This window comes from Mastigoproctus giganteus, chromosome 3, assembly GCF_048544385.1.
Source record: "Mastigoproctus giganteus isolate SK-2022 chromosome 3, ASM4854438v1, whole genome shotgun sequence".
In the NCBI taxonomy this organism is placed as follows: Eukaryota; Metazoa; Arthropoda; class Arachnida; order Uropygi; family Thelyphonidae; genus Mastigoproctus; species Mastigoproctus giganteus.
The window spans coordinates 136,256,370-136,280,263 of NC_143577.1; the positions used below are offsets into that span (position 1 = coordinate 136,256,370).

The window sequence follows — 23,894 nt, forward strand, 5'->3', positions numbered from 1 at the left end:
CTTTATGTATTGGCAATTTTCCAATCCAAAGGAATCTCTCTTCTGAGTCCAGTGATGCTCTCATAATTAGCATTAATGGATAAATGCACTCACTTGCCGTCTCTCTTAAAATTATAGGGTATAATGCCATCAACCTCTGCAGTTTTTTTTTTTTTTTTTCATTAAATAATCATGTGAAATTTCAATAGCATTAAATGCAGATAATTCAATTTCCTTCCCATAATTTTTCATTGACATAAAGGTGTTTTCTTCTAAATGTTGATGGAAAAGTATCTGTTGATTTTATCTCCAACGTTACATGATTTGTCTAATACTATCCTACGTGCATTACATAACTGTACAATCTGATTTGTCCTTCCCTCTCTTTACAATCGATTTCTCATAATTTGCCTTTGCCAGCCTGACCTTTTCTGTGGCACTATTACAGATAAATTTGTAGCTGTTATATGCTTTCGTACTTTTTATTGCTCTATAACTTTTCCATGACGTCTTTTTCTGCTCTAGTAATCTGCAACTTCATTATTCTTCCAACTTGGAAGAATCCTCATGAAGTATTTTTTAATGGCATATACGCATTCATGGCTTCTGTGATTAATGTTTTAAAGAACCGAAGAAATGCTGCGATTTAGGTCACAATGTCTATGTGTCTGCAGTTCTGCACAGGCACGATAGGAGGGATTATATATTGAAAGCCTTGTGGATTAACTCAATATTTGAAGGACTCTGCAAGGCTTTTGGGGGAAATATCTATCAGCTTTTATCTACAGAATCTATTTTGTAGATACAGATTCCTTCTATATGGGATACATTTAACCCTCCTATTGTGTTCGCATTTTGGTTACACTTATTGTGTTCGGGTCAATATGACCCGAGCGTCAATGGGTGTCGTTTATTGGTGTTAAATTAATATGACAGTAACGTGTTTACTAAATAATAAAAGAAATAAGAATATATGTAGCATTTATTGACTAACGGTTTGTTTATGAACGGTAGTAATGAATAAACAATTGTTACGTACATCTGAAAAACGTAGTAGTTATATCACACATTTAGTTTTTTTACAGTCTTGGCAGTAGTAATATACATGAACTTTACATACGTATTTTGAGCAATTACAACATAGTATATTGGTTTTGTTGTCCTTTGAAGAGGGACAAAAATTACACCTTTTACACTTATTTGTGGTCGGCTGTTCCCTTGCTTTGTCAGTGCTGGTTCATGGTCTTGCCCTTCTAACCATTTCAGCAGCAGGAATACTTCGAGGAAGGTGTTTTCTTTCTTGCAGTAAGGGAGCGATCAGGGAATTACCCAGTTCTTCAAGAAATAGTTGACGTCTTATAAGTTTGCCAGCATTCCAGGTTTGATTTACTTCGCACAACAGAACACAGTCGTTGTAAGCAGAAACGTCCATGATATTATAAAAGATAGACATTGACCATATTTTAGTTTGTCATCTATGTGTATGTTATAACCAACTTGTCTAAAGTATCTACAGCACCTTTGGTTTTATTATAATCTAAAATCATAAACGGATTTTTATGATCTTTATCACACACACACCGGAATGGTGGTGGAAGATTCTCATGAGTGTCACATTTTTATTCCATTTCGGAATATAAGAAGCTATCGTTGTGTTATTGCGTGAAGTAGAACTTTGAAGAAAGGACTTCCTTCTTCTTGCAGACCAATTCGGTTGGCACTTCAGGTTTGTTTTTTCTAATAGTGCCAAGCATGGTAATATTTCTTTTCAATAGCATCTGCCCCAGTTCGTAAGATGTAAAAAAAATATTACACGTTACGTTTTGCCCTTTTAGACCATAAGTAAGGTCTAGCAAAACTCTTTTACCTTGGCCTTTTTTCTAGAGTTTCACTTTTTTTTTTTTTATTTCCGAAGTATACTTGCATTTTATATGCATAAGCATTTACAGAATCGCATAAAGTCCAAATCTTGATTCCGTATTTGGCTAGCTTGTTGGCTATATACTGCTAAATGGGCAACGACCTCTAAAAGGTACCAGTTGCTCATCTACTGTTACATTTTCGTTAGTATTGTAGATCGTAGGTAGAATTGCAACCCATTCATCCCATAAGTCCCGTATGGTAGCTAATTTATCAGTCTGGCTCCGTTGTGATCGAGTTCCTTTATCGTCAAAGCGAATTATTCGCGAAATTACATGGGACATTGTTGCCTGAATATAGGGCGGCCTACATTTCAATCCCATAGGCTGGAGGTTGCCTCCCCATGAGATTTATAGCCTTCAGCTAAAAGCAGTAGGCCGAAATATGCCTCTAATTCAACTACTGTTACTTCTTGCAACTGGTCACCATAAATTATTTTTCCTTCTAAATTTGCCATCTTCAAAATTAAGCTTACAATTTTTGGCATAAAAAATAAATAAGCAGTAGGAATATTTTATATTATATATTCTAGACGTAACGCACCTTGTTGGTCCAGGATTCAACGTAATAATATTTTTTGGCGAAAATTTTCCTTGTTGATTAGGTGTGTTTCGGTTCACACTATATTGCCATTTTTTGAGGTTAGGTAATTAGCCACAACAGCTTCGTCCGAAATCGTAGGTTCCACTTCTTCATCATCCGATTCACTATGCACCTCTGCTTCACACAAATGGTCTTCTACTTCAGAAGTACCATCATTACCATCAGAAGCATACAAAAGATTCTCAATTTCACTGTCCGTCAACGATCTCTTAGTCTTCAACAATTTTTTCCTACTGTTGTGTCTTAGAGTAGCACCAAGCTTGATGTTTACCAAGAAACTGATACAGAAGTACACACTGGCAGATATATGCGAGAAGGCACTTGTCGTTCACCGCGCGCACATATTGAAACGTGGTAATGTAAGTTATTTCTATGAAAATAAAACAAAACTAATAAAATACGATAATTTATGATAATAATTCTCTTCTCGTTCCTTAAATTCTAACAAAACTGATCTTCGGGTCATATTGACCCGAGCACAATAAGTGTAATAATTACATTTATAAAAAAAAACTGTGTCATTTTTTTTTTTTTTTTTTCGTCAATCTAGGTACGCCATTATTAGGGTAAATTAGTAAAAGTCATAGGGCGGCAACAAAATATTTAAATAATTATAGGATTTATGGGTATTAAAATAAGGCGACCAGGTCATATAAACCCGAACACAACAGGAGGGTTAAACAAAGGTAGTCTTAAGTGTTTTTGCCAGTATTATTGAGGATACCTTAAAGGTTCAGGGAAACTGCTAGTTTCGGTGGGGATGTGAGCTTAAATAACTTCAAGGGGTGCGACAGGGTAGGTAAATATACAAGAACACCAAGTCTTAATTGTTTCTACAGTAATGTGAGAAGTGTCGTCAATATCTCTACAAGTAACAAAGTGGTATCGTCACCGTCTTACCTACACCGGGTGGAAAATGCCCGGGTTCAAATCCCGTCGATGACGTGAGGAACTTTAATGGGCTTTTTTATTCCATGGCTGAGTTAGTCGGTCTCGGGCGTAGATAACAAGGTTTTTCGTCCAGCAAAACAGACCAGAGAACACAATTTACAGACATAATACATATATAAGAAATTATGGGTGGTCCTAATATAATAGTTTGAGTAAATTCGAATTACTGGTTAGGACAAGTAACGATGACATAATATGGCTTGCCGAAACGTGGTGCCTCCCGGAGATAAGGGATCATGAGTTTCAGTAGTACGAATAATGTATTTAGGAAGTTTAAGGAAGATAGAAGGGGTAGTGGAGTCATGCTTCTTATCAAATGCAGCCTGGGCGCGGCCAACCCTTTCCTGGATTTAGACGTTTCGCATGCTAGTATAGAATCTGTATGGTGTGAGATAGATGGAAGCAAAGGTATAATGAAAGTGGGAGTAATCTGCAGGCTAGGTGATTGTGAAGGTTATAATGAGAGCATCAATAAGTCAATAAATAAGCAACAATATCTTATGTGTGATTTAAATCTTGCCTCTAATTGATTGGAGCAAATGGGAAGGAAACTACACATGGGGTGACAAAATTTTTAAATCAACTGGATGATTGCTATTTATATCAACATGTCAGGGAAAGTACTAGGGAAAAGAATACTCTATACCTCATAATCATCCATGAACCAGATAGCATAATAGGTTGATTGGTTGGTTATTAGGATTTTTATGGCGCATCAGCATCTAAGACTATTGTGCGCCAAGACATAATAGGGCTGACAGTAGAGGAAACAGTAGCAGGAAGTGATCACGGAGTTCTACGGTGGACGATGAAGAGAGAGAGAGAGAGAGAGGTAGCAGTAGTAAAAGGCAAAGGAATGGGTTTTAATTTCAGAAAAGGAAATTACGATGCCTTAAGGTACTACATGGCCTCTATTAACTGGATAGATATCGCAGAGTGCGAATACAATTGAAAAATGTTATACCTTTAAAACATTAATCACAGAACCCTTGAATGCATATATGCCATTAAAAAAAAAAAATAAAAATAATACTCCACAAGGAAGCTTCGAAGCTGGATGAATAAGGAAGTTGCCTGATTACTTGAACAGAAAAAGAGGGCATGGAAAAGTTACAGAACAATAAAAAGTACTGAAGCCTGTAACAGCTACAAATTGATCTGTAATAGTGCCACAGAAAAGTTTAGGCTGGCAAAGAGAGCAAAGTGTGGGATAAGGAATTCTTCACATATATAAATGCAAAGACGAGCAGGACTAACCAGATCGGATCTTATATCATGGACGTGGGACAGTATTAGATATCCCAGCTGTTTATGCAACAGTTACTTTGCATTGATATTTTCAGAAGAAAAACCTTTTGTATCAATGAGAAATTATGGAAGTGAAGTTGAAAAAAAATGTATTTCATGACGTTGAAATTTCAAACGTTTATTTAATGAAAAAACTTGCCAGCCTACAGGCTAGTAAAGCTTTTGGTGTTGATGGCACATAGCCTAAAATCTTAAGGGTGGTGGCAGGTGAGTGCACTGAAACTAACTATGAGAGCATCACTGGCTCAAGAGTGATTCCGTTGGATTGGAAAAGGTCAATGTACTGTATCTCTAATATATCAGGAAGGTTCAATTTCAGGATGGTTCTAAGCGTGAAGTGGGAAATTACCAGCCGATCAGTAGCTTCAGTAGTAGGGATAATTATGAATCCAATTGGTCTCAAGAGTGGAATTCAGGATCATTTAGATAAAAATGCAATACTGAAGGATACTCAGCATGGTTTTGTAAAAGGAAAATCAAGTTTAACAATTCTGGTTAGCTATTTTAACAGGGACACTCAAGAGCTTGACTTACGGAATAATTTCGATTTTGTTTATTTGGATTTCAGCAAAGCATTTGTCTCAGTTCCACATGAGTGGTTACTTTATGAGCTGGAACAGGTTGGAATCACAGGGAAAATCATCAGATGGATAGCTGGATGGCTTCAGGGCAGGAGGCAGAGGGGTGTGATAAATGGCTATTCCTCAGATTGGTCTGATGTAAGAAATGGGGGTTCCCAAGGGTCAGTATTTGGACAACTGTTTTTGATTTTCATAATTGACATCGATGAAGGGATAGAGGGCGTGATGTCTAAATTAGCAGATGTTGTAGAGATTGGTAGAATAGTTAATGATCACCTCCAAGCAGTGCGTCTTCAGAGTGCCTAGATTGGCTTCAGGGATGGTCAGAAAAATGGCAGCTATGCCATTTTTCTATGCTCTCTCCACAATCACCAGGCCTGTACATTACTCCCACTCTCATTATACAGATTCTATACAAGCATACGGAGAGCTTGAATCCGGGAAAACTTTTATAGCGCTCAGGCTGCTTTTTATCAGAAGCATGACCCCCATCACCCCCTTTCTCTACCCTATCCTTCCTAAATACATTGTACATGCCGATGTGAAACTCATCATCCCCTATTTTCGGGTGGCATCACGTTTCCATAAGCCCTATCATGTCAGCGTTACTTGTCCTAACCAGCAGTTCAATTTCACTCATCTTATAGACGACACTTCTGACATTGCTCTATAGGCAGTTAAGACTTAGTGTTCTTGTTTAGTTAACTACTATAAACTTTGGCTTACTAATAACAAAAAAATAAAATATATATATTTAACATTGAAATATTATATCTTCTTACAACTTAAGATTTATTCAGTAAACATTTAATTAAACACGCCAACAATTGATTAAAATAGGATTAGGTATTAATGGTTTAGGAATGTACTTAAAGGCGAAGCAAATTTCTCAGAAGGACGGTGAACTTCAACCTACAGAAGGTCAGGTCAGACTTCCTCGAAATGGACCGAGCCAGGCGAAATACACGGAGAAATGAGCTGAGGCGCTTAGAGGGTCAAGGGCGAAGGAATTTATCGGGAATTATATTAAAATGGGGTGGAGACTTTAGAACCAAATGGAGTATACAGGGATTTGGTTGGCGGGAAAGGGGAAGTAAGTTGGTCGTTTAGGGGGCAAGTGGGTCGGTTAGTGAGTGAGTTGGGCGGGGAGTTTTTTTTTTGGAGGAAGTGTAGTGGTGATGTTAAGAGACGAGTGGTAGTAGTGTACCGGAGAATATGTCTAAAAGGGGTATAGATCAGAAAAGTTTAACTGGAACAGGAGCAGTATAGGCAAGGAGGGAATTTTGAGTGAAGTCCGAATAGCTGAATGTAAGCTACGCGAAGGATGACGAAAACAAGATAGTCCATTAACACAGGATTTCGATCTGATAATAACTGAAGTACAGAACAAAGGAATCCCGAAAATCAAAACCCGAATGGGAAATCGCCCTAAACCTTGGAGCTGGCCCAACCTGGAGAAGGGGACAATTAATTGTAAGTACTCTAATCATTATTATACCTAGTCCAAGATATAGTTCGGGAGAGAAGTAACGTAATGTTGGAACTAAAGAGAATGACAAAATAGAGCACTCTGTATTCCTATCTGCGAATGACTTGATTAACCTGTACGATGGAAGGATAACATCCAACTGATGTCTTTAAAAATCCTGAGAACTGTAATTATTCCTCGTACTAAATGAGATTTAGTATAAACTTTGTTAACTGTGCATCCCTGTGGAGTTTGCTTGTACGTGACAAATAGTTGTGAATTTAACCCTTATTATTAATTACAATATATGAATTTGAAACGCTGATTTCAAACTTATGTACATAAGTTTGAAACCTTATATTAAATAATGTTGCAATTATCTATGTGTATACACTCTCTTCTAGCTAACCCAAAATCCCTGGACTTGTATATGCAGTCAGAGGCCCAAGGGTAACATATAGTTTCCTAAATAAAATAACAGTAGGTGGTAAATATATATATATAAATTAATTAAATAATTATATACATAGTACAAGACAACGGCATACCCCTACACTACCCTGACACACCCGTTAAAAAGTTATTTAAGCTATCTTCCCTGGGCATTAGCTACCCGCTCAATTGAAACGTTTCTTCGCTCAGGACATCTTGCTAATGTGATCTGTTGTAATAAAAAACAAGAACTCTTGAGGTATATGCAAGCTTTACTTTGACCTATATTATCAGATAAAGCGTGTGTGTTTGTGTGTGTGTGTGTATATCTATATATATATATATATATATATATATATATATATATATAAATAATGGCTTAAAAGTTTAACATAAAATAAGAAAATAAATAAATAAATATTAAGCTATCATTTAGAGGCGGCAAAATGCACATCCTCCACATGAAGTCCAGATATATCCGATAATTCAAAATAAAGCAAAATAAAACATAAGCCAGTTAGTAGTATGGCAAAAAAATGTAGAGCAAAAAATTAATATAAAAATAACGTAAAATAAAATAAACCTCTGGTTTATTTTATTTTACCCGACAGATATTTTAATAAACCCGACAGAGGACCACACCTCGTGGTCCTCTGTATATATAGAAAAAAATATATATAGATAGAAAAAAATATATATATAAAAAAAAAAATATATATATATATAACCATTGCCAATCCCCCCCAAAAAACTAGTAGTTTTCCTGACGCTTTCAGCTGTCCCCAATGAGACACGGCAAAAACCCTTGCACCACCTTTTTTAAATGTACCCCATCTCTACAAAACAGATTCCTTCTACCTACAAGTGCAGGCCAAGCTGATAAAAATCCCACCAAAAGCCTTTCAGAGAGTCCTTCAAGTATTATGTTAATCCACAAGCCTTTCAATATATAATCTCACCTATCGTGCTTGGGCAGAATTGTAAACATATAGACATTCTGACCTAACTCACGGCATTTCTTCAACTTGGTCCTATATTGGTCTAAAAAATCATCAGATCGTGTGTGCTTCATATCAGTATTCCCCACATGAATAATAATATTCATGAACAAAAATATTTCCCGTTCCCCTGACAGTGGAATCTCCTAATAGAACTAAGTCTTCCTGAACCAGAGCAGTTTCATTTGGTTATTCTCCTCTGTGGCCCTAATCGAGAATGCATCACTTAGTAGGTTACTAGTCTTGAGTTCCTGAGGAGCTCCCAGTTACATTATTCTCGAGGGCAAGCACCCGTTTTTTCAGTGACTCAAATTCGTCTAGCAATGCAACAAATATTCATTTTAGATCGGTACATTCCGTGCAATTGTGACAAAGAAAAGAATCACCAGGTGAGCTATAATTATCTCTAGGTCCTCCTTGAAACACATGCCTGTGTTCTGCAAAGGATGAAATCCTGATTTAACCGGAAATCACCATCGGCTATTTCCGTATGAGTCATGTTGCCCTCTGTCGAATTATTCAAGGTGGATCTTGTCACAACCATTATTAAATTTACTAAATATCACAGAAAGTAACTTTTAAAGAAAATTATATTTCTAATATTATAAAAATTAAATTTACAAAAAAAAAAAACATCAAAATAAACTTTACAAGATATTTATAGACTATTTAAAAGAAATGATCTAACCTCTCTAATCGCTATGCTCTCCCTGCACCTGAAAACAGGTCTGCTCACCACGAATGCCAACGCCAGATCAATCTATCGGGTAAAGTTCAGCTGTGTATTTTCTGCATTCAACTGGAAGCTGTATGGAGATGGTGTATTTTGGCAAATACTAAACCTCTAGTATCTGCTTTTGATCCATCACTATATGTCTTTCAAAAATGGGAAGTTCTTTCAAATGAGCTTTGTGGAGTTGTCTAATATCGAGACGGCCAGTGATACTTTCCAATACGTTGGTTGAACACCGGAAGACTGGAAATGAGTGTGCTAGTCGGATGAATCTAAATCCCTGGTCAAACACTCCGGCGGATGCATTACCGTGTGGCACAAGCATCACCAGTTCATGGACCAATTGTGTATGATGGCTGCTTAATATGGAGCATGTTCTTCTGGCAAGAACTAGAGCCTCTGCTTCTAATGGACCAACCGATAAACTTTGTTTACCAAGAATGTGTCATCCTAACTGTGAAGTTTTAAAGGCGATGCTTTCCTAGTGTATGATTGTTTCTCGTGATTTGGGCTTGAGCCATTGGTTGTCGTTTCTGGAACACGAATGGCATTTGGAATATTGGCATTCTCTAGAATCCCACTTTTCTTACATTGTGGAGACAGTATAGAAACTGAGCCCTTTTCTGTTTCAGTGTCACAATTCTCCATAACCTTTGCAGTCTGTAGTGAGTTGGTCTGAAGACACGGACATTCAAAAGTTTCGTTTGCATGCACGAATCACCGATCTTAATACCACTGAAAACCTTTGGGACTGACTGGAATGTGGCTTTTGGAAAGGCCAGCACGCCCATTAACAGCTAATTTCATTGCTATATTCAAGGAGGAATGAAGGAAAACATCATCTTCTGTTTATAAAAAAAACAAAAATAGTTTGGCATCTACCGGCATGAGGATACAATGTATAATTATCGACCAAGATGGGCCAACATGTTAAATATTATATCAATAAAAGGTTCTTTGAAACTTGCAGTGGTCTGGTTACTTTTGAACTTACAATTTATATATTAATCCTAGATGGCGCTGGACTCTGTCATTAACGGCCTGTCATAAAAACAGTTTCAAACTCACCATTATACCACTGCTGTGCAGAAGAATCGTTCAGGGCCATAATATGGAAAGAATTTTGAAGATACCGGCCGCAAGGCAGTTAACATTTAGCTTGCTTCCATATCACCAAGGGCTTCATCGTTTCATATCCATAAGTAACCTGTAACAGAGATGATATGACTGTTTTAATTTAAAAATACATAAAATCATAATAATTTAGTAGATGAAATATAATTAAATCATATTTGAATCAGCTTTGCCAAAAAAGTAGAACTAGAGACATTCTTTGAAGTTCATAAATTTATGCCTTACTTTAAATTCAAAGTTATTATGAAACAGCAGTTCCAAGAAAACGAGAAATAAAAGATTTAATTCTTATTTCTCATTCCATGAGAAAACTAATTCTTATTTTCATCAGCTCCACAAGAAAGCTAATTCTAATTTCTCATCAGCGCGATAATATAAATTTTAAATAATCGATATCCTTACTATTATTAAGTTCATTTTTCTGATGGTCTGCAAAGTTGAAGAAAGGAAGTCAACTGCGAATTGCTATTAGCTGGATCTCTCGAAATCCTGCCGTTAGTGCAGGGTGGGAAAGTGGTCCATTTGGCATATTTTGAATGTCACAAAGTTTTAAATTTAGTATTGTAATCGTTGTGAAGCGAAGAAAAATACGAGCTAAAATTATCTTTTTTCTAAAATTATTCTCTCATAGGAATCTCCCAGTGGATCGCCTCTCCAACTTTGCTTGTTTGTACTCAAGCACACTTTTTCTTTTTCAATTAGTTTTGTTCTGTACTTTGCACAGGTAGGACGGTGCCGCGTCTTTTCTGTTCTGGGATAGAATTTTCTTAGTTTCTAATTTATTTTATTTTACATTACCGACCGCCGCTCATTGAACCACAAATTGAACTAGAGCGCACAAATAAACAGACATTTTTTTGCATATTCAAGGCAAATAGGTAATTTAAAGGTTTTTTTTTTTTATTGTGCTTAATTAATTTAATCTGAAACTTACATCTATAATGTCTATTTCTATTATTTCGTTGTCTTTTAAATTTAAACACCAATGCACAACCGAGTCTAAAAGCGTCACATTTCAACTGATTGATTTTTGAGCTGGTCAAAATTCATGATAGCAAAAGTTAAAAAAGGGGGATGCACATAATTGAGTTCTGCAGTTTCTTTTTCTTTTTTTATAGATGAATATGTTGAATAGCCGTTAGATAGCACTGATCCAATATTCTGCACAACTTCTTTTGGCAATTCATATGAATAGCAGCATTTTTCTCTTTTTAAACCAAACTGGACACATAAAATGGAATGTAGAGTATGAATTGCCATTCTGTTACTAAGTTTGGTTTTGGTGAGGGCTTCTTAAACTAGGGGGTGGCAGAAAATTAGAAAAAATAATATTTTTGATAAGGCTAATGAAGTTACTAAATCACCCTTTCTTGAAAAGGCAACAATTATAGGCTATCACAATTTTGCGCTTGCACTTCCTTTCGAGAGTGTGGACCGAGACGACAATTACAATCTGAATCACACTTTAAAAAAAATTATGGTTGCACAACATCGCTGCTGCTGCGATGTTGTGTACATAATTGTACAGACCGGGCCTGTACAATTATGAGTATCCGAAAGAGGTGTTGAGAGTTAAACGAAAATTAAAAGAAATGCATTTCATTGATGCATTCGTCTATTGATGAATTGCGAAATTGTATCGCATAACTACACGAATTTCATTTCCCGACCATGATGTGATACTTGGTATAGCATCATCACCTGCGCTCAACAATTGCTGCACAGCGTTAACGATTATTACCTCTCCCCTTCTATTGAGGCGTTCTTTGAAATAACACCCACCTCAAGTCCCTACTGTTCTTAGAACTAACGTATTGCAAAACTTTCCTGATAACCTTTGTACAGTACTACAAACGGTTGCTGTCCCAAATACATAATCGAAAGTAGCTCAGTTGTTATTCGTACAAGGTGATCCCGATCGTTGATTTACACGCGAATTTTCAACATTCTTGGGGTTAGTGAGTTTATCGTTGTGAGAAAGTAGTGTGTAACAATATTCGAATTTTAATAGTACTGAAAAATTTAAATATAATAAAATTCATTATCATTATGTACAAATGGTTAAATTTAGTTAAAAAAGACAAAACCAGAAAAGAAGATGTGATGAATGCTGGTGGTAAAATGACACAAGAATCACCTGCGCGTACAAAAGAGAAAATACATTGAATCGTTTTTGCAAAATGGATTTACTTTTAACTCTAATAATGAACAGCAACCAGTGCGTTTAATTGGTAATGAAAGTTTGAAGCCCTCAAAATTAATAGCAAAAACTTAAAAAAAAAAAAAAACATGATTGGCGAAAATCTTATTTTGCCTATTGGCAAAAAACAAACAACAGAAATGATTCATGGCAAAAATATGCAGACAAATTGCGTAAACTTCCTTTGTCAAATGACACGGTCAATAGAAGAATTTCGGAAATTAGCAATGACCAGTTAGAGCAACTTACTGTAAGAAGCAAAGAAAGTTCCAAATTTTCTATTCAACTAGACGAGTCGACAGACTTAGCCCTACTGTTAACATATGTCGGATATTTTTATGATGGCAATGTACAAGAAGACTTACTGTTCTGTTAGCCATTACATGGACGTACAACTGGTGAAGATATTTTTCAGAAAGTGGATGAATTTTTCAAGGAAGAAGGTCTAGAATGGAGTAACTGCGTTGGTGAATGTACTGAAGCAGTGATAGGAAAGAATGCCGGATTTGTAACCAGAGTTAAATCTACTAATAATAAACACATTACCTTTACTCATTGTATCATTCGTCGAGAGGCACTTGTGGCTGAGAACATTTCTGCTATCTGAATACTGTACTAAAAGAAGGAGTAAAAGTTATTAGCTTCATTAAATGTCGTGCACTTAATAGCCGCCTTTATGCAAATCTATGGAAGGATATGGGATCCGATTACGATAAATTCCTGTTGCTTAAGGAAGTAAGATGGTCGTCAAGGTGACGAAGTTTGAGACGACTAATGGAGTTTAAAATTTAAGTTGTATTATTTTTGTTTGAAAAAAAACTCGGATTTTGCAAAACGTTTTTATGACATTTTGGCTTTGCAAATTGTCTTATTTATCAGATACATTTGAGAAACTCAACGAAGTGAATCTGTAGCGAGAGAACAGTAATATTTTTTTCTGAAAGAAAAAATGCTGTCCATACTGTCTACTCCAGTAAGCGTTTGTGAATATATATAAACATATGGAAGAGTAAAATGGAAAATGACTCATATTTGAAATGTTTCCATGCATGGACGAGTTTATTAGTGGAAATAATTTCAGTTTTAATCTGATAAAGCAGATTATATTTGATCATTTGATATGCTCGGAAAATCAGTTTTTTAAATATGTTTTTCCAGATTTTAAAACTGATCATTTTGATTGGGTTCAAAAACAATTCATTGTACAAATGGAGGAGGTAAAACATCTCTCATTGTAGTCTCAAGAAGAATTTGCAGAGATAAAAATCGCTGCAAATCTTAAATAGAATTCACACTTAAAAACTCAGCACAAATAAGATTTCCATAACTTAAGCTAATGATGGAAATCTTAAGCTTGAATTCTCGAAGAAACCTTTAAATACTTTTTGGCTTCAGGTTAAAGCTGAATATCCAATACTCTCTGATCTGGCAATGAGAACACTTCTACCATTTATTTATGTGGGTCAGCATTTTCAACATTGGCTCTAACAAAGACAAAATACCGTTCTAGTCTTAATAACATCGAAGTCGCTATGAGATCTGCACTAAAAAAATTTTGCCAAGATTTAATTTATTGTGGCGATATAAACAAGCTCCTCCATCTCATTAAAGACTAACATTTATGGTTGTTCTTATGTTTGTTTGCTGCATATTTAATTGTACTTTTGTATATCTGTTTCTAGGGGCTACCCTCAGGGCTCTGTTCTTCGCCCTGTGTGATGTAACATGGTCCTTGATGGGTGGCTCTCGGTTGATCGAGACAACATCCTTCAGATAGCATATGCAGACGACCTTGCTATTCTGATTTTTGGTAATTCCCGCCGGGAGCTAGAGTGCAGAATATTTGGTGTCAAACACAAACTTCAAATCTCGACTAATAAAAGAAAACAAATGTTGCTAAAGGGACCTGTTATTAAGTTGAATGGAGAAATTATTAGGAGTACTCGGCAGCATAAATACTTAGGAATTTATTTTGATAACCGTCTTAATTTTAATTACGATGCAAAATATAAAAAAAAAAAATGTACTTCAGAGAATAAAAGCTATGACCTACAAAATTATTAAGATTACCAGGAGTACTTTTGGTGTAAAGAAATCTTCCATTAAATTATACTACTCTTGTATATTTATACAAATTGTGTATTATGCGGCTGGGGCCTGGGGATACAGAATCGGTAACTCCCTTGTTCAAAAATATCTTACCCAAGCACAAAGATTCTTTCTTCTCGCTGTAAGTAGAGCTTTTCGAACTGTCTCTACCGCTGCTCTCCAGATCCTCAGTCATCGACTGACAATCCATTATGAAGTAATGTTACACTATCTTTTATATTGTAGAACTAAAAACGTTCCTGCGATTGTAAATGGTATAACATATAATACTGAATTGCAAGAAAATGTAGACATTAAAAGAATGAGAAATGAATGTTGTAGAGCGTGGAAAAATACCTGGTCTACCTCTACTTTGGGTAGGGAGACCTTTAAGTTTTTTTCCGAGGTTGTCGATTACGACAAGAAAATGGACTTGTTCAATCCTAGCTTATACGTTACGTTTTTATATACCGGTCATGGCAGTCTTAACTTTAAATTGTTCTCACCAGGATTAAGTAACACTCCTTTGTGTAGTTGTGGTACTCAAGAAACTGTTGAGCACCTCTTCTTTCATTGTCTCCTGTACAATGATTTAAGACTGGACTTTCAACTTCTAACAAATGTATTTGACTTCTCTGAACTGCCACGATTGGTTAACTGTTCTGAATATTATACTGCCTTCTCCACCTATGCAGAGAAATAGTTTAAACGGAGGAAAAGAATTCTTGCTCCTGATGTTCAGTAAAATGCTAGACTTTTTCTGTTTCTTTGGATTACTCTTACCTAATGTATTGATCAGTCTGCAGGACTCCGAAGCCCAGTATTTATTTATGTACCATCATTGTATATAGTCTTTTTATGTACACAAAAAAAATATATATATATACGAATTATTATATTAGGGCCACCCATAATTTCTTCCATACACCCATTTATACATTATGTTTGTAAATTGCATGTGTTCTCTGGTCGCTTTGCCTGTTTTACTGAACGAAAAAAAAAACCCAGTTTCTGGGAGAAATAACATTGCTATCTACGCCTGAGGCCGACTAACTCAGTCACGGAGTGAAAAAAGCCCATTAAAGTTCCTCGCGTCTTCGACGGGATTCGAACCCGGGCCTTTTCCACCCGGTGTCGGGAGGACGGTGACGATACTACTGTGCTACGCACGCAGACTCCTTTTTATGTATAATTAATCATTTTATATAGTTGTTATCAATTGTGCCCAATGTATAGGATTACTTTAAGCGGCGAATAGGGGAAACCCTGGAACATGCCAAAAAATAATAAAATACTTTGACTTGACTAGTATTTTTTTTATGTTTGGTATTTCCTGTAAGGGAATATTTTTTGTAAAACTGTATAGATTTGAGTGTAATAAATTTTTGTTTAATACCACAATATATTTAATACCTCAATTTAATACCTCAATCTATTTTGGGTAGGAAATGGATGGCCAGTGCTCAAAACAGAAGGAACTGGAGAGTTGTTGGAGAGGCCTGCATCCTGCAGTGGATTGAAAATGGCTGATGATGATGTACCTCAATGAACAAGGTAGAGTTAACTGCATTGAAGAAAGGAATATGTACACACTTGCTAATAATCACCTGTCCATGTTTGATGGTTTTTTTTTTTTTTTTTATCTAGACCCCAAACACGAGAGATATTAGAACCTATAGTACTTAGTACCGTGTTTGGGTTGGAGGTTAAGAATACGAAACAAGATATTTGTTGACATTAGACTTGAATTGGTGTAGACTGTAATTTTCAGGAAAAACGTATGAAGCAAGGTTGTTCCAGAAAACTGCAGTTGAATTTATAAACGAGGAATATGAAAATTTGGTTCTGTGAGTTTGAACTCGGACAGTAAATGGATGTTGGCTGGTGGCGACACGGGTTCGGACTGTTTTGAAAGAGAGCGGGAATTATAGAAGCCAATTCAGAAGAACATAGCCCATGGATGTATCTGTAGATGAGGTATGCAGCAGAAACAGTACGTCTATGGGACAGCGAGTGGAGAGATTCTGTTAAAGATGAATCATTAATTAACCTAACTGCCATCTTCTGAATGGAATCAAGAAGCCTGAGAGAGGTTTTGAGGACACCACCCCAGATGTGGGAACAATATTCCATGGTAGGCCGGATTTGCGATTTATTCAGGGTGAACAGCTGCTTGGAAGAAAAGTAACGCGGAGAGCGAAAGAGAAAACCAAGTTTTTTAGATGCAGAGGAAGCAATATTTGTAATGTGCTTGTGCCAAGAGAAATTAAAAGTCAGGGTAATCCCCAAAAGAGATATCATTTTGCCTAGAAATTGGCGTGTCACCAAAGATAAGCATAGGAGCAGAAGAATTCTTTTTGCGAGATATAAGACAAGGCTGAGTTTTTGAAGGATTGAAATAAACTAAGTTGTCTTTGCCCCACTGGATAATTACGTGAAGATCGACATTTAAGGAATTGGTAACGGATATTCGAGAAGTTGAAGCTGATTGAGCAGAGCAAGTTTTCTCAAAATGGAAAGTGGAATTCAATGTGCTATCATCGGCAAAACTATGGATAGGATTTTCAGTAAATGGAAGAACGTCATTAATACACAAGAGGAAAAGAGTGGGGCAAAGAACTGAACGTTGGGGACACAGGCATTAGTGGGGAAGTTAGAAGACAGAGAGCCATCTACCATTACCCTCAGTGAGCGATCAGAGAGAAAACTGGATAACCAATTACAAAAAACAGTTGGCAAAACCATAAGATGGAAGCTTGTTTAGAAGACCTTTATGCCAAACACTATCAAAAGCCTTTGAGATGTCAAGAGCAACTACTTGTGTTTCACCGAACCTTTCCATTGAATTAGTCCATAAATGGGTAACATAAGCCAGAATATCACCAGTGGATCGACACTGACGGAATCCATACTGGCGATCGTTGATCAGACGGAAGGTTTCTAGGTAGTTTAAGAGTTGGCGATAAATTGATTTTTCCATTACTTTAGAAAGAGTCGAAGTAATTGCAATGGGACGATAATTGGATGGGAGGGATTTGTCACTCTTTTTAGGAACTGGCTGGATATGAGCAAATTTCCAAGCAGAAGGAAAAACACCTTTGGAATAAGAAAGTGAAAAAAGGCGGCAAAGAATAGGAGTAAGTTCAGGCGCGCAGGTTTTGAGAACAAGTGGAGAAATACCATCGGGGCCTGGAGCTTTCTTAGCATCAACATTCGTCAAAATCATTCTGGCACCCCTTTGACTGACGACTACAGGAGGAATTGAATGCAGCGTGTTGGAAATGGTGGGAGGTGTTTCACCAAGATCATTAAGACATGAGTTGGAAGAAAAATGTGATGCTAGCAGGTCAGCTTTATCCTTGGCTGAAGTGACAACAGAACCATCTTGTTTGGACAGAGGTGGGAGCAGAGATGGGCACAAGTTGCGTCCAATAGCTTTGGCAAGAGACCAGAATGCTCGGCTACCATTGGGGCAAGAAGCAAGTTTTCTACTCTTAGCCTGTTCAAACTGTAGTTTGGATTGATTGATAGCTGCTTTACAATAGTTGCGGGCTTTGGTGTAGGCAGAAAATGAAACTGAAGAATTAGAAACTAGCCAATTACGATATGTAACGTTCTTCTCTTGAATAGCCTTAGCACATTTATTGGAAAACCAAGTTTTAGATAAAGGACGAGATTTTATAGTGGAATGTGGGATAAAGGATTCCATTTCTGCAAGAATAATTTCACTGACACGATCTGAGCAAACGTGTCACATCAGAAGTTTTGAAACAATCTGACCAAGGAAAAAAAGAAAAGTAATCTCGCAAGTCATCCCATTTTGCATTCTTGTAATGCCAAACAATACGAGGTTGGGAATAGCCATGAGATAAAGGCTCCATTGGAGAAGTGAGTCAATCACCAAGTTGTGATCTAAGGTGCCTAAAAGACCTCTCACTTCGACCGTGTACTTAGAAGGGTTGTTTGTGAGAAAAAGATCAAGCGTGTTGGCTGTATGGTTAGGATTGTCCGGTATTCTTGTAGGTAAATGAACAATCTGTGCAAGGTCAGTAGTAATTGCAAAAGCCTCAGCATCTCGACAGCTGGGTTGGTGTGACTAGAAAACGGAAGCCAGCTGGATTTGTGAACATTAAAATCACCAAGGAAAATTGCCTCACTGTTAGGAAAGGTGGACTGGAGAAAGTCAAGTTGCAAAGAGAGGAAGTCAAAGAGCTCCAAGTGATTAGTGGAGTTGGGAGAACGGTAGAGACAACAGATGAATTTGACACAATGAGGTAGACAGATTTTAAGCCAGAGAAAATCAAAGAGACGAGATTCCAAATTGCCAAGTTTCTGTCAGGGAATATCAGAACGGACGTATGCACAAGTACCACCTTTGAGGCGAAAGGAATCATACAGCAAATAATTTGGGCATCTGATGAGCAGTAGTTGAATCAACTGATAACTGAGATTCTGTCAGAAAAAGTACATGGGGTTTGGCAGACTGCAAGTGGACATGGACATCGTTGAGATTAGAATTGAGACCACGTATATTTGTGAAATGAATTAGGAAGTGTTTGGGAGGTTTAGATCTTTTTGCAGATAAGCTATTAGTAGCTTATCTGCTTATCTCTATTAGTAGCAATTGTATGAAAAAAACGTAAATTTTAGGTTGTTCCCGTCTGAAAGAGATTCTTTTGGACGATAAATAATACCAGGGGTCACAAAAAATGTTTCCATTGTAAAAAGGGGTTGCGGTTGAAAAAAAATTAAGGTGCTCTGGTTTTGGTCATGTTCATTTGACTAAACAGCCGCTCCAAGTCAGCGTTTGAATGAGCTAGAATTAGAGACAAAGCTAAATTCGGAAACTTGAGTAAAGGATTTGCTCCAGTCGAACCCTGTATGAATCCATTTCTGCACAAAACTACACACTGTCTTTTACTTGGAGTCACTGTATATTATGTACTGGTTTTCTATTGTTGTAAGAAGGTTAGTTTTGCAGCAATAGGACAAAAAAAGATAATTCAGTAATAGGCCTTTTCCAGGGCTTCAAGAGTTCCACAGAAAAAAAAAAAAAGTGTCATATCTTGCAGTACTCTTGTGTTTTCTGGCAATCATTATTTAGTTGTCTGACAAGTTTAATCACAAAGTCAGCACATACCTCACGTATTTCTTTCTGTTGTTCTAGGGAAGTCACTTGAACACATTTCCGTTTCAAATTCGTATCTGAGGTCTTTGGGTCAAAGTGATCTTCAACTTGAGTTTCCATGATGTCAATTCTCAATCCTGGCAATACAATCTTTGTGCCTAGTAACTTAATGAGGAAAACTAAATCGTTCAGTAGTTTTGTTGGGTCTTGATTTTGACTTGAAACTCCTTGTTTTTAGCAATGGTAAAAAAATAATTGAGTTCAACCCATTCTTGCACTGTTGCACCTAGTGTCACTTATCTGGAACAACTTCGGTGAATAAACTTCCTCCCATAAAGCTCTTTGTATGCCACTCGGCGTAATTCTGAGTGTAAAAACCAAGTAAATCCAAACATCTAGGCATAGATGCCTTCTACACTAACGTGCGAAATGGCTAGTTGCAATGAATGATAAACACGTTATTAATTGAATGGTATTTCCAAATTAGTTGAAAATGGTCTTTCCATTTTCAACTTTGCATATACCCCTTTGTTTTTCCCAATCATAACTGAAGCATTATCTGTTCCTAATGCTTGTAATTTAGCCAGATTTAAACCTTTATTCTGGATACATTTTTTAGGGCAGCAACAATGACTTGAGCTGTAGTTCTGTTAGCTCTACTAATTCTAAATATGTAACCTTAATGTTCCTTTTATTTTTGGAATTGTATCTTATAACAGGGCCTAGCAACTTTTCCACTGGAATATCACTGCTCTCATCCAGCAGTAAATTAGTTACTTTTCATCCAAGCCATTTACTTATTTTTCCTCAAAATGTGGACCCAAAACATTTTCTACAATGGCAGTACATTTTGCTGGATGTAACGTTCAGTTATAAGTTCCTTTGCTATCACAGAAACACGCCTTACATAACTCGCACAATTGATCTACCACTTGGAAAGAACAGTGTTCTGCAATGAAAAGCGCCGTTCTTCCTTCAACTAAATTTGTTTCTTGAGATATTGGTTTAAATGGCATGTCAACATTTGTGTATATAATTTGTATATTTGTATATGTAAAGGGCGGCACCTGGAACATTTGTTCAACTCCGCCCTCGTATCTCTGTGAAGAACAGTATCACTACAAATGGGCCAGATATGTGTGTGACGTAGGTTTGCGTGTATTATGTGTGTGTGTTCTGGCCTCTTGGCTACCCAGAGTCATCTGTCCAGGTGATGGACCAGTCCCAGTATATCACGTAACGTCTCAAAAGAGACGCTGATCCACCTGGGTTGCCAGAATCCTCTGGGGACCCATTCCAGAGGGACTTCAGTAAAAAAAAAAAAAAAAAAAAAAAAACATTTATCCATGGTGCAGATTTCGAGAGAAGAAAGAAAAATAAAAAAAAGGGAAAAAAAAGAAAAAGAACGAAGAAGAAAAAAAAAGAGAGGTGAGGAAAGGAAAAAATAAAATAGAATAATAATATGCCTGAAAAGGTTGATCTTTGTTTGGTGTTTGAGGTTATGTTGCTACCACATTAGTTGCAAGCATATCTTTCCTTCTGGCAAAGGCAGCAGCTGCAAAAGCCTGAAGTGCAGACAAGTAACGTGAGGTCAGAACAAGTTGGTCAACTTGATTTATGCTGATAAATCAAGTTGACCAACTTGATTTCGCAGCTCATTCCTAATGTCTTCATAACAGGCACATTCGTCGAGATGTTGCCAGTTTTCTTTTGCTCCACAGAAACAGTGTTTAACAGGCCTAGCTGGTGGAGTTTTTCGTTAAGGGATCCATGCCCAGTAATAAGTACGATGTTTCCAGACTAATTGTAAACCATGAGCTAACCTTCTTCGACATCACAAAGGAGACAACCTATAGAAAATTTCTGGTTACAGTGCCAACAGTTGAATTGTCCCACCTTGTTTGCCAGGCATTTATTAGCTCTTTAAAGCATCGAGATTTTTCCCTTTTATTGTCATCATTCAGGGATAGGTCTATATCCATGATGGAGTAGGTATTCCTTTTTTGAGCCTGAAGCATAATCCTCTAAATATTACATAAAGGTCTAATGGCAGAGTCCCAGCAATAACCTGGATTGCCGCAGTGGACACCGTTCGGCAGATGCGATGTGTTGCTAGTAGCATAACCCTCTGGATTGAGTTGAGTTTTTGCTTCATTTTAACGATTAACACTCTGTGGAACCAAGCTCCGGCCGCGAATGAGACTATGGGAAGGAATACCACTTTATAGTAGAGGAGCAGGGTCCACCTGGACAGTCCCCACTCATTTCTACAAATTCTAGTGATGGAGAGCTGTAAACTTCTTGTTTTTTTCACGAAGGTGTTGTAGGTGAGGTAGAAATGATAGCCTGTGGTCTATGATCACGCCCCACGACCTGACCTGCATGACCAGGGGTAGCTGGATACCATTAATTTTGATCTGGTGGGCCTTCTTATATCAAGTTTGGTTTTGAAAATCATCATCTTTGTTTTGGTAGGATTAACCTGAAGTTCATTGGTTGCCACCCAACATTGGAAAATGCAATGATTTTAGACTTTAGTATGTTCAAATGATTTGTGTAGCCAGTTTTAAAGCACCATATTCCAGACCAGGGTTTCCAGAACCGATCCCTGTGGACACCCCGGTAAACAGGCCTGTTGCTATTTAGATTTTATGATGGTCGATTTTACGATCGAATTTAGATTTTACGATCGCTCTGAAAAGTAATTTCGGATTAGCCAATAGAGATTGTGAGGGCATTCTGCCAATCTGAGGCGTTCCAGGGAGCTTTCCCACCACACGTTGTCGAAAGCCCCCTCAAAATCAATGAACAAGGCCATTTCATACTTGTAATTGGACATCTCCAGATGCAGAACCAGGTCTGAGAGGGCCTCCTCACAGGACCTACCTGGGGTAAATCCATATTGTGCAGGCGAGATCAGATTCCGAGAAAGAAACAGAATTGTAATGCGCAGAGCTATTAACCGTTCTAGGATTTTTCCCATGTTGGCCAGAAGTGTTATGGATATGAAGGATCTCGGCTCTCTAATTGGTTTATTGGGCTTGGCGATGAGACGGAGTAGTGCAGTCTTCCATATTTGTGGGAAACAAGAGTGAGAGAGACATTTGTTGTATAACAGTAGCAGGAGCTCATGTTTAATATTATGTAGTGTAATAATGAAAGCATATTCCACTATGTCCAGTCCTGGGCATTTTTTGATGTTAATCTTCTTAAGAACTGCTTCAAGGTCCAGTTTTGTGAATGGGTCAGTTTGCACTGACGTTTGGTATTTTTCATTGTCTCTTCTGATTGTACTGTGTTCTGGAAAGTCTTCCAGGGGATTATCATCAGGAAAGAGTTTGTTGAGAATGTCGTTGATTGAGTCAGCCCAGTTAGAGGTTTCCTGCTGACCAGATTTGATTGTTCCAAATATGTCAGTTGCAAGAGTCTTGTCTCGTGCGAACTTGTATAGTAATCCCCATGGATTCGTATTACCTGATTCATTTACAAAGTTGGACTAGATCTCTTTTTTTTCATTTTGCTATTTCCCTGGTATATGTATTTTTCTTATTTATGTAGTATCTATAGAGCCGGGTGACAACAGGAGCTGTGGGTCTGATATTGTTTTCGCGCTCTGTGGATATCTCTCCTTAGACTGGTCAGTTCTGTTGTCAAGAAAGCACAGGATGTGGTGCAAACTCTCTTCTTACTTGCCGACCTATAAGATGCCTTGGCTACGGAGATTTGGATGGTTTCTGCCAGTTCTTCAGTCGAAAGCGCTGTGAGATGGGAGGAGTCTTGGCTGCAGATATTGGTAACGGAATTTGTTTACACTCACCTCCTAAATGCGCACTGATCAGTACCATATACAGTGTTGCACGTGCTTCTCTCTGTACATATTCGTGTTTTTGGTACAACGGTATTTTTCCAGGAAGTATTTTTGACTTTCTTCTGCGATACTTTTAAGATTACTGTCAACAACTGATATTATACACTTAATATGATAGATATTAAGATAATATCTATCATATTAAGTATCTATATCATATTAAATATATATTATCCACATCTAGATAATATACGAGACGCATATTACAGTTAGTATAAACTAAACTTTATTACAGCCCTTTATTTTATCTTATATTATTGCCTCTAAACCTTCGAAACTGACATGATATATACTGAAAAATGTACTGAATGTGATGAAATTGTATTTGCAATGTCATCAGTACTGGAAAGTTATTTCTGAAAAATTAAATATATATATATAAATTTTTATATTAGACGATGAAATGCATAAATGTTTATAATAAGTATAATATTATTTACTAAAATAATAATAAAAAACAAATTAGATTAGATTTGTTTCGGGGGCCGCACTGAGTGATTCGC

General features: G+C 37.0%; 1 protein-coding gene across 4 annotated transcripts in view; it reads right to left on the bottom strand.

Moving 5' to 3' along the window:
* The window catches only part of rols (zinc-RING finger and ankyrin repeat domain-containing protein rolling pebbles), a 428,429-nt gene that overhangs the window by 325,264 nt on the left and 79,271 nt on the right, over positions 1-23,894 (bottom strand). For 3 of the 4 annotated variants that reach the window (XM_090369443.1, XM_090369444.1, XM_090369446.1), the window contains exon 2: positions 10,042-10,180. In XM_090369443.1, the coding sequence (XP_090225569.1) occupies positions 10,042-10,081 (40 nt within the window). In that variant the 5' untranslated portion in view covers positions 10,082-10,180. Of the gene's footprint in view, positions 1-9,967; positions 9,994-10,041; positions 10,181-23,894 lie in introns of those variants that run through there. The other variant, XM_090369445.1, reaches the window with a different exon arrangement.